General features: G+C 34.7%; 1 protein-coding gene across 1 annotated transcript in view; it reads left to right on the top strand.

Annotated features, from left to right (window-relative positions):
- Positions 1-12,855, top strand: part of LOC120628781 — a 71,315-nt gene that overhangs the window by 10,665 nt on the left and 47,795 nt on the right. Inside the window, exons 2-5 of the mRNA XM_039897400.1 lie at positions 5,974-6,354; positions 7,519-7,637; positions 11,832-11,994; positions 12,716-12,839. Coding sequence (XP_039753334.1) covers positions 6,184-6,354; positions 7,519-7,637; positions 11,832-11,994; positions 12,716-12,839 — 577 coding nt within the window. The 5' untranslated portion in view covers positions 5,974-6,183. The remainder of the gene's footprint in view (positions 1-5,973; positions 6,355-7,518; positions 7,638-11,831; positions 11,995-12,715; positions 12,840-12,855) is intronic.

Below are 12,855 nucleotides of genomic sequence, written 5' to 3'. Positions count from 1 at the left end.
CATCATCATCGCCATGCTTATTTCTGCCGCTAAGCAGCATCGTTTCAATGCTATTTTCTCGTCTAAAGGGCGAGGTTGCCGGTGTTATTACAGTCACATTAAGCTTAACACTTATGCTTCAAATTGATGGACACAGGGCGGAATGTTGTAGGACTTGCTCACAGCATGTCCTGTGAAGTGTTGCTCTTTTTATAGACATTGGTTTACCACTTAACATCAGGTGGGCCATCTGCTTGGTCCGGTAATTATTACTATAAAAAAAAATCATCATCATCATTTCACTAAAAACCCGGTACCATTTGAAACCGCACCATCACGGAACACCAGGCTTCTTGTACGAAAGAAAAATTATATCGTGGTCTTTCGCAAAGTGACGCCTGCTTCTTTATAAATAATACAAATGTTATAAGCATTTTCAACACGAAAAAAAAAGGTAAATCACGTTTGGTAGTTAAATATATCCGGTTCAATTATAAATTCACGGTTGCGGGCGACTTTCCTTATCATCAGGAAATAAGAAAGATGGTAAAGGTTGATTAGAGGAAAATTGATCCAACGAAATTTTACCTACTCGTGTTTACACTTTGCATCGAAACATACAGTCTGTTCTTTTGCAGTGCAATAAAACTGCATCCATTTTATCTATTTACTAGCTACTGTTCGGAAGGCAAATTCTACTGAGAAGATGCCGGAAAGAAACTCAGCAGTTGCTATTATACCTATATCAATTATTTACATTGTACATTTTAACATTCATTTTCCTATCTTGTGAGAGATGAGAGCGGAGCGGGGTGCTTCCAAGTAACCTTGTGATTAACAACAAAGCGAATTCTTAAAAATGTGGTAAAAACAATAACCTGTAATTAAAAGTACACTAAGGAAATTGCGCATCAGGACAATATGTGGTAAATGAGCGGACTCCTCCAGACAACCTTAGGATATAAGGCAATTGGTACAATATAAGCGGAAGGTGTAGCCGCAGTGGCGTGCATAGAGGGTATGCACAGGGTACGCAGATGATTTAATATGAAGAAAATCTCCAGTACGAGTTATAAAAAACTTAAGGATAGGCTTTGTAAGAGTTATAAAATGCCTACCCTTAAGTATTTATAACTAGTACTGGACATTTTCTTCATTTTATATCATCTGCATACCATGTGCATACCCTCTATGCACGCCACTGGCCGTGTAGGAATTAAACAGAAGAAGTAATAAAAAACTCTTCATCATTACGACCAAACAATTTCAAAGTAAAGTAGGTAGTTTATGCCATTGAATAAAAGATCATACAGAATCCTCATTGTTGTTGTTTGTTCGAGAAACCTTACTAAAGTGGAGTGGTTTTTGATGCTTCAATATTAGTCTTGTACAATGTCTATCCTGTAAGAGATGATGCAGACCAAGACGGTAGCAGGTTGGAAGTTGGTTTTTTTTTCACTACAAGTTAGCCCTTGCAGTGGCGTGCATCGAGGGTATGCACAGGGTCTGCAGATGATATAAAATGAAGGAAATCTCCAGTACGAGTTATATAAAAACTTAGGGATAGGCATTGTAAGACTTTTAAGAAGCCTACCCTTAAGTTGCTATAACTCTTACTGGAGATTTTCATTTATCTAATAATAGATGATGATGATAGAGAAACCGCGCACTGGACACAGAAGCATCGGCCGACCACCAGCTCGATGGAGAGATGATATTGTAAAGGCAGTAGGGAAGAACTGGATGCAGCTAGCAATAGACAGAGATGGCGTGCAAATGAAGAGGCCTTAGTCCAGCAGTGGACTGAGATAGGCTGATGATAATGAGATGTGCCCTGCGGCTTTGCCCGCGTAATTTCGGGAGGCAGCGTACTGCTACATAGTCTTCACATATAGTCATATATGAGATTTTGAGATTCTTTCACAAACATTTTTTATCTTACGTATTTTTTTTTTCATTGAAAAGTATACTATATTATTTCTAATACCTCCAAGAATATGTATAACAAGTTTCATTACAATCGGTTCAGTAGTTTTTGCGTGAAAGCGTAACAAACCAACTAACATTCACATTTATAATATTAGTAGGGATCATCTGTATACTCTGTGCATACCCTCTGTGCACGCCACTATATATACAATTGAAAATCTCCAGCACGAGTTATAAATAATTAAGGGTAGGCTTTTTATAACTCTGACAATGCCTATCCTTAAGTTTTTTTAAACTATTACTGAAGATATTGTTTATTTTATATCATCTTCATACCCTGTGCATACCCTCTATGCACACATGCATGCAATCATGGCAGAATGAGGGTTCTGTATGTTATTAATTCTAAGTATTTTGTTAAAGGTCATTATGGCTCGTAACTTTACCAAATGGCGACAACCATCGAATGTAATAAATGAAGTCGTTGGTCATAACTCTTTGTTCTCAACTAAGTATGGAGTATTGGTTCATTGTAGATATTCTTAAACATTTACATCTTATTTTAACAATAAAAGAAACGTTAAAAATCGATTTTACAGTTTCTGTCACGTTTTTAGCTGATTGTGACGATGCTTAGTGTAATAGCGCAGTTTAACATAACCTACTCGCAATTTTCTGTTATTATCGGCGTATTAGGCTTCACAGGCCTCTGAGATGGGTTAAATAGTACAGCAACTACTTTTACTGGATGTGAGTCAATAAAATCACTTTAAATGTATTTAGCAGACGAAATGTAACATAACTGATAGCAAGAAATTATGCGTTGTAAGTGGCCACACCGCTTGCCTAGAAGACAGTGGCGTGCACTAGGTTTCTTACCAGGTTATGCATACAGCAGGAAAATTGCATAAAACGGCAAAAATCCTTCTTCTATACGAATTATATATCTATAATTTTAGGGTAGGCAGGGTTTTTTGCATGTATGAAGTGCACGCCACTGCTAGAAAATTTATTTATACTCTTTATTTGTACACCACAACATTCAGAAAAACAAAAAAAAAAAAATAATCACTTAAAGAATGTAGGATACAAAAGGCCTTATAGATTTTATTTAGTCTGGATTAAAAAAACCCGGTTGATTTGAAGAACTGTCATATATGGCCATGTTAGTATTACTAACACACTCACACTTGTCTTTAATAGATCCAAAATAATATACGTATTTCGTACATAAATAAATGTGGCTGCAATAACGTAAAAAATAGTCATCAAAAAGTCAACTTACTAAAAAAATGGATATCTCCAATTTTTTTATTAGTAGAGTAAATGTTTAAAGGTTTTATTCATATATCTATGTGTTTTTTTTAGTTTGTGGGAACGCCATTTGCTTAAAACAAACATTTATTAATTTTAAAAACCCAAAGAATACATATGCATCCTGTGGATTTATAAATGGGAAATAAAATGTCATTTTAGGTTTTAAGTTTTAAATGATATTTATGCGGTAATAAAACTATTTGTCTTATTACATTGGATGCAACTCTTCCAAAATCACTGACCGTAACTTCAATTTGATTTATATTTTCTTCAATGAATCTTTTTTTTTTTTAAGATATCAATACATCCTGGTGATTAAGAGCTGATGAGTGCTGTAACAGTGAACTTTAAAAAGAATCGTGTGAATCCAAACCTCAAAACAAATAATAGCAAAAAAGGTTTTTATCAAGTAGCGATGCTTATCTCTATTGAAACTCAACTTTGTTATTTAAACTTGAAAATTGTTTGGGAGCTTCCAAAATCACTGACAGAAACTTCAATTTGATTTATCTTTTTTTAAAAGGTATAAATACATCCTGGTAATTAAGAACAGCACTCATCAGCTGTACCTAATAGTTGACTTTAAAAAGAATCGTGTGAATCCAAACCTCAATACAAATGATAGCAAAAAAGGTTTTTATCAAGTAGCGATGCTTATCTCTATTGAAACTGAACTTTGTTATTTAAACTTGATCATTGTTTAGGAGCTTCGTAAATACTGTATGTCCGCTTTGCTATTTGTCTTTGTGGACAATTAGGGTTCCATAGTAATAAACCCCATCAAAAACAAATTTTAAAAGGAGAGCCAAGTCACATGTTAACTTTTTGCGTGGTTGTTAAATTCACCGACAAAATAATTGAGATCAAAATAGGCGCCAATTTCCGTAGATAATCCTATATTTTTGGCAATTTACAAAAGTATACGTAACATAATGTCTTGTTTTTTTTTTGCTACAAATTGTCTTATTTTTATAAATAAAGCTTCTTAAATTTTTTTTTGTTCACACAAAGCAGGTGTCTTGGAATAAATTAAAGCTAGGGCAAAAACTTTTGTTCAAGTAATCATATATCAATAAATCATAGCCGAAACTACAATCTTATTTATTTTGTTTATTTGTATAGACGAATATATTGCAGTACCTACTTGCAATGAAGTCGGTTTTATGAAAAAATCCTATTATAGTTACATTAATTATAAAGTTACGTTTCAAATAGAGGTCAGAGTTTTGCGGTTTTCAACTGACATATCAAATTTTTCAATGATTATTTTTTTTTAAAGATTTTCGAAGATACATCCTGGTAATTAAGAGCTGATGAGTGCTGTAACAGTGAACTTCAAAAAGAATCGTGTGAATCCCATCTTAGTACAAATGGTAGCAAAAAAGGTTTTTATCCAGCAGCGATGTTTATCTCTTTTGAAACTGAACTTTGTTATTTAAACTTGAAAATTGTTTGGGAGCTTCGTGAATAGTATGTCCGCTGTGCTATTAATCAATGTGAACAATTAGGGTTCCGTAATAATTAATCCGCGGGACGATTGCGATTTCCGGCACGCACCTCTGACTATTAGGAGTTATATATGCTTTAGCGGTAAAGGAAAACATCATGAGGAAACCTGCATGCCTGTTCTTCATTATGTCCTCAAAGGCGTAGGAAGTCTACGATCTTGCACTTGGCCAGCGAGCGTTGTGTACTAGCGCCTAAACCCTTCTCATTCTGAGAGACCTGTAATAAACAAATAAATATACTACGAAAATACACACACCGCCATCTAGCCCCAAAGTAAGTGTAGCTTGTATTATGGGTACCAATATATAGCTGATGAATTTTTTTATGAAAAATATAAATATGTAAGTACTTATAATATACAGATAAATACCCAGACAATGCAAAACATTCATGTGCATTATACAAACATACTAAAAATATTCCAGCTATAACTTCCATCCTCTATTTCATTCTCTAAAAGGTTTAATAAAAGCTTATACAGAAAGTTTTATTCATAATTTCCCACGCCTAAATACCCATTTTAGTGTCTCTCACTTGAAAACATAGTATTTAATATAACCTGACATCAGCTATATAAACTACCTGTTTGTCAAATTTTAGCTTCAACTTGTTTTCGAGAGTTCGTGTTTAGTGAGTCAGTGACCTTTCACTTGAGAATATAATATAGATGATACGTTTGTGACGACTATGTTTATGCACGACATAAAATCCGATTAAAACTGACTGAAAAGCTGGTTAAAGTCTCACCATAGTTATCAAGTTTTTTTATGCAAAATCCTCGAATCGTTGCACGTTACCTTAACCGCTATAGAATTGACCCTCCATGCTTTTCTTATGAGGGTTCATAAGAAAAGCATGGAGGGTCAATTCAATTCAATCAATAAGTTGAGGAGAAGTCCGTGTTAAGTAACTACGGAACCACTAGTATTAAATCAAGTTCTATCTATGTCAGGTAGGTCCTAACGTTATCATGTCTCAATCTGTGTTTAGTTAACTAATCTACTAATTACGTGAATCACAAATTATTATTTACGAGTTAATACTAAAGCTAAAATGGGATAAAAAAGAAGTTTATCATGGAAAATTTATTTCGTAGTTTTTATTTTCGATCCGTTTTAGCTGATAAAACTAAGGTTTTTATAATAGTTAAAAGTAAATTTAACACGCTTAAATGATACCTAAGTTATGCGTCCAATATGCAGGCAGTCTAATTTATTATTCTTAATCACTTATTTACAGTTCTTTCGTAAGTTGTAATAAAATAAAGATACTTTATTACTGACCTAAATTAAAGAACAATTAAAACATGCATTGAACGATTATTGTGAACGTTAAACGATACGTTCAGTGAGCTTTAACGATTATTACTTTTGGTGATAATTGAAAAATATTGTGAAAATATCAAGTGAAACTTATCGTCAGTACCCGAAGAAAAAATAAAAAGTGAAAATGACAAAGGAACTCACAGAGCTAGACTTTAAACCGAAAGAAATGAAGAATTTTGATTTAAAAGTAAAAGAGACAAAAGAGGCAGACTTCAAACCGAAGGAGACGTGGCGGATTGTGAAGAATGTTGTGATTATCAGTATTGCTTTTATGGTGCAATTCACTGCGTATAGTGTAAGTTGGTCTACTCAATGGGCATTCTTAAAAATAAACGTTGATAACAATGACGGCGATATAGTCGTTAAGTGTTTTGTCACGCTCTGATATTTGATAGGTTCCCTCGGTTGAAACGTGACAAAACACTGAACTCATACGTAATCCCACGTTTATTTTTAAGGCAGTTTACATTTTTCCACATTGATTTAATATTTTACTATCGTTTTTTATCGATCTTTGCAATACTTGTTATGTGTAAAGTATGTTTGAAAGATATTAAAAAGTAATTGAAATAAACATTCCTAGAGTGGGCTTCGGTAGTGGCTTGTTACTATGATACGATGCCGCGAAACCGATCCGGTTACGGCAAAAGAGGTAGACTATGAGAGGGGCAGTGGCGTGCATAGAGGGCATGCACAGGGTATGCAGATTATATAAAATTATAAAAATATCAAGTACAAGTTATAAAAACTTAACGTAGGCATTTTAAGAGTTATATTAAGCCTACAATAAGTGTTTTTGACTCGTACTGGATATTTTGAAGAAATTTATAAGATTAATATAACTCATTTTATATCATCTGCATACCCTCTGTGCACTCTACTGAGAGGAGGAAGTTTTATAAAACGGCTGTTTCCTTAATAGATTAGCCTGCTACCATCTTAAGTGCGACCAATTTATGCTCGGACCACTGTATATAAACAAATGACAGGTCGTGATAATTTTAGATTAGGTTAGGTTATTTTAGTATTTTAGGGATAAACAACAAATATATTTTTAATTTTTATAGAAGACTAAAATTAAAAAAAAAAAAAAATAGCAAAACAGTAAAATATTGATAAGGCACTCCTTCACTAAATGAACGAGCCGACATTTGTTGTCTATATTTAGTCCTCGGATAAAACCGCACTTTAGACTCACCGCCTGGGATGGGATTACATTTAAGAGCTAACTTTTGGAGGAATAAAAATTAATATTTCGGCAGGCCATATCTCGGATCATGAGATATGGCCTTGCCAAATTTTTTTTATTTTTTTATTTAGATACAGAGTTGAAATTGAATAGAGCATGTTGAAAATTAATACTATTTTAATGCTTATATTGTGTAGGGTTTCATTTCGCACCGTGGTACGGTACCCTTAGTGAGTTCAACTCGCACTAAGCGTTTTTTTTTGCTTCTAGGGGGCTGCAAACCTTCAGAGCTCCATCAACGCTGAATCGGGTCTAGGAACAGTATCTTTAGCAGCTGTGTATGCGGGCCTGATCTTCTCCAATATATTCCTCCCTGTTGTTGTAATCAAGTGAGTTTTTTTTTAAATTTAATAAATGGTCCGAAATTACAGGTTCCGTCTCCTTCAGCCCATCAAAGAGGGCTAAATGAGAGAAAGAGAAGGGACGATACAAGAAGAAAGTCCTGGCTTAGCAACAACCGTGTATGGACTGGGATAGTCAACGTAGCACAACTTTTCAGATTAGCGAAAGACAGAAAATTACCTATTAAACAAAATGTCGCAACTTTAATTAAATATAATATAATTACTGTTGCTTGCTATAAAAGCGCGGATATCGATATACAGTGACCTCTGTAGTGACAATCTACTACTACTAATCTAGTGACCTTCTAACGAGTTCGAGGCACGCTGCCCTAACTTTTCTAGGTACATAGTTTTCCAGCAATCAAGTTCGAAACGGTGATAGCGCAGTGGGTAGGAGCTCGGCTTTACTTTCGGGCGAGTTCAAATCCCAGCACACACCTCTAACTTGTCTAAACTATGTGCGTTTTAAGTAATTAAATATCACTTGCTTCAACGGTGAAAGAAAACATCGTTAGGAAATCTGCATGCCTGAGAGTTCTACATAATGTTCTCAAAGGTATGTGGAGTCCACCAATCCGCACTGGACCAGTGTGATGGACTATGACCTTAATTCCTTCTCACTGTTGGATGAGACCCGTGCCCTGTAGTGAGCCGGTTGATATGATGACGCAATTTCATATCACTTGCTTTGTCGGTGAAGGGCACCAGCGTGACATGGTGTTTTTATCAATGTTCTTAAAGGCGTGTGAAGCCTGCACGTGTATCAATCTTCACTCTGCGGACGTGTGGTCCTCCTGGAGACCAGACCGGTGATGGGTTGATGATGATGATGATGACAAACACTGTGTTTTATAGTCAAAGTAAATTTTATAGGCAAATGGTTGTGTAAAGTTTCAGTTGAGGTAAAGGGCCGATTTATTAGCCAATGAAATATTTCTTAATTACGTTGTTATTTTGGCAGGCAGTGGCATGCACTTCATACATGCACAAAAGCACTGCCTACCCTAAAATTAACATATAACTCGTATAAGAGCAGGATTGTTGCCGTTCTATGATTTTTTCCTGCTGTATACATACCCTGGTAAGAAACTCAGTGCACGCCACTGTTGGCAGGTTTTGATTGAATGAATGAATACACATTTATTATACACCACATAAAAGTACAGGAAAAATTATAAATAACTCGGTTAAAATTTTAAATAACTAATATAGGTTTTGCATGGTAACTCATATTAAAGTTTATTTGAGGAATTGTTAAAGATTTGATTCAACACAAAAACAACAACACGTTCTCTCAGCGAGCAATTATGTATTAAGAGAAGTAACTATGCTTGGTAGAATTACGTGATCAAATCATAAAGATTATTTTGCGTTTGGGAAATCGGTGCTAATTATGTTATAAGTACATACGAGGTGAGTGTACAGCACAACATTAATAAAATAGAAGAATTATAAAAAAGTGAAAAACACGTATTATGTTCTTATTAAAAAATTATTATATAAGCATATAACGAAGACAATTCGATTAAGGTTATTGAAATTACCATTGAATTAAGAACAAACAGAATCCTCATTCATTGTTTGCAGTGCATTGTGTCCAATAAAAGTGAAAACGCCCCGCGCACGTCTCACTTTATAATTTCCCCCGGAATGTTGCTAATGCACAAATTTTTGCCCATTTTCCCATTTCATGGTGAACGCTTGAAACATTAGAGGTAAAATAATTACAGTCAACTGCTAAATTGTTTGAAGTGACTAACAGTTATTTCGAGAAACCATTCTAAAGACGAGTGGTTTTTGATGCTTCCATATTTGTCGTGTGCACGGTCTCCTTTGTGTTCTTAATTCTGTGGACATTACATAGAATATGTGCTTTGAAATCTATGTTATTCACTAACAACCTAACACTGAAAAACATTCATGCACATCATACACACATTTTCCAGTAGTGGGAATCGAACCCACGGCCTTGGAATCAGACAGCTGGGTCGATGCAAAATGCGCATAAAAAAATTTAAAGTTAGAATTTACAGACTGTCGTAGAAAAGATAGATTCAAAATTCCTAATGCTGTGTTCTTTCTCATAAATGCTAAACAAAATTAACTATTGGCAGGGAATGTTATCAAAGATTAAATCGAAATTTTATATATGAATGGTTTATAGCTTAAAGCTGCATACGTATGTTAATATTGTGCATATGTGTCACAAGTTATTATACAATCTCCTGTTAATAAATCATTAGGTGCAAAACCGTAGTAAGGTATACCACGTAGCCTTGGTGAATAAGTAATGCGGGGAGGTCAGCAGGTTAAAGCTAGCTAATGAAATAAGTCAGAATATTAAATGTATTTCAATGACTTATTTAGGGCATATGAGAATTTTATCTATATATCTAAAGGACAAAACATGAGAATTATTATCTCCAATTTTGCTAGAAACTTAATTTGCTAATAAAATTCGACATGTGCGAACATGTTATATTTTAGCTATGTTTTAGTTAAAATGTGACATGCTTTAATACGATTTTTTTTAAAATATGTAACTTTAAATGTGAGATGTGCAATATTATTTGGCAAACTGCCAACAAGCCCTTTTTAGATCATAAGATAATTATATGTACACAGTTTATGCAATAAATGAATTATTAATATACTACGCGAAAAGCAGGAGAATCTGTATGGTGTAATTCATAATTTCTTAAATCTTGTCCGTTGTTGTTCTTCAATCTTGTTTACAGTGCTTGGTTCCGCCAAAAAATACTATAAAAAAAGGATAGTGCAAGACGTGAAGGGTCCAGTGGGACTTTCTGTCATGGTTTAGCGTACGGCACAAACGGTTGTGTAATTGTTTATACGCACGTGTTATTAATGCGGTCAATAACCTCAGGTAATTCGACTGGCGTTAAAAATACCTTATCGCTGCGTTGCAAACTTTAAGCCAGCCGGATACTATCAGCGTACCGAAACGTGTTTACGTTTTGTGATGGTGCGTTTGTCGGGCCAGCTCTTTTATTGCAAAAGACGGTAAGTTACTCAGTGTGGTTGTCATTTAGTCTAAAGGTTTCCAACTTATATCAATCAATCAATTTTTTTTTTGCTGAAATATGGTATATGCAACATGTTTCATCATATCAACCGATTACCGGCCCACTAACGGGCACTGGTCTCCTCCCACAATGGGGTTAAGGCCGTAGTGCACCACGCACGCATAGTGCGGATTGGTGAATTCCACGCACCTTTGACAACATTATGTAGAACTCTCAGGCATGTAGATTTCCTCACGATGTTTACCTTCACCGATGAAGCAAGTGATATTTTAATTACTTAGAAACGCACATAACTTAGAAAAGTTGGAGGTGCTGGGATTCGAACTCGGCCCCCCAAAGTGAAGTCGATCTCCTCCCCACTGGGCTATCACCGCTTACGCAACATGTTTACATAGGTGTTAATTAATTTTTATAAGTGTCACATATCCTGCCAAGATTGGCGTGCAAAAATTTGTCGTTGATCATTTTAACAATTTTCAACATTAAATATACATAGGAGAAGAATTTAAAAACAAAAAAAAGGGAATATCGAAATGAAAATCACAGATTAAATTAAATAAAAAAAGAAAATACAGAGAATTGATAATTGTCTATAATTATTACAATGTCATTTAGGTACTCATATTGATATGATAATAAAGCCTATCCGAAAGTTTGTCAAATAACAATGATTTTTTAACATTATCAACCCAGTATCAGCCCTAGAAGTTAGGTCGTAGTCCACCACACTGGCTAAATGAGGAGTCTGGTAGACTTCACACGCCTCCTACTCATAACTTTATATTTACCTATTTATTATATAATTCTTATTTGTGCAATTTTGTTTATGTACTTGTATTTAGCTATTCGAATATAGGTTTATAATAGTTTTACACCACCTGTTTGTCGTTCTCGTTTTTGTTTTCCTAAACCTAAGGTTGCCTGACAGAGATAGCTACTAAGCGATAAGGCCGCCTTTTGTATTCTACTTCCATCTTTGTATTTGTATTTGTATTCTTATTTTATTTTTCTTCATAGTGGTGTAAAAATAAAGAAATAAATAATAATAATAATTTTAAAAGTCACTGATTTCGTTGAAAAAACTGCAAGAACTTTGCTGTTCTTTTCTTAATATTTATTTATCATTTTCCAGATGGCTGGGCACGAAGTGGGCTATGTCTTTGTCCTTTATAACGTACATGCCGTACATCGCTGCACAACTGTACCCACGCTTCTACACCCTGATACCGGCTGGTCTGATCGTAGGACTAGGTGGAGGGCCACTGTGGTGCGCTAAGTGTACCTATTTGTCTATTGTGAGTTTACTTATGTTTCCGGTAATAAAATCAGCCCTAGAAATTAGCACCAATTAGCACCATTTCGGCCAGTAGGGCTAGCATGCGCACCACGACGTAGATACATATCACTACTCATATTTTGAAGTGAAACATCTATAGGCGGAGGGTAAACCTGATTTTTGGCGTGGCGACACAGGCCGTGGCGACGCATGCATCGCCACGCTATTTGATTGAATTTTTGTATTTCGTATGTAACAATAAAAATGAATATTAATTTTGTAATGAAACAATCATTATTAACCGATTTACAAAAAGGAGTGGTTATTAATGCTGTATCTTTTCATTTTGCAATATCTGCAATCGTATTTATAATCGTATTTCAATCAAATTGTAAAACCTTTCGAAAGACAAATGAAAGGCACAATCGGCTAGTATTTCGCGAGGTTATGGGCTAACTTCAACAGAATAATTACATCTTCGTTCCTGAAGGAGCCCTTTTGTTTTCGAGATGTACTTATAGTGTATGACGATTCCATATATTAAATTTCATTCCACGTATAGAACAAAGTAAAAAAAATTATGTTACCTATGTGCTTTTTAAGTTAAGCTTGCAAGAAAGAATATTTTTAAATGTGAAATAATGTTTAAGTTACCGTGTTATTTTAGGTAGGGTATGCAGTGTTTTGTCACATTTCAACTTACACCAAATATCAAATTTCTTGATTTCTTTTGATTTCAGGTATCCGATGCGCACAGCAAAATATCCAATGTTTCAGCGGAGGCCTTGTTAGTGCGCTTCCTCGGATTATTCTTCATGATATTTCAACTCAATCAAGTTTGGGGAAATCTCATTTCTTCATTAGGTAAACTTTAACCTTT

This window comes from Pararge aegeria, chromosome 13 (assembly GCF_905163445.1).
Source record: "Pararge aegeria chromosome 13, ilParAegt1.1, whole genome shotgun sequence".
Lineage (NCBI taxonomy): Eukaryota > Metazoa > Arthropoda > Insecta > Lepidoptera > Nymphalidae > Pararge > Pararge aegeria.
The sequence above is the reverse complement of the archived record's forward strand: the minus strand, read 5'-3'. Positions and strand labels throughout refer to the sequence as shown.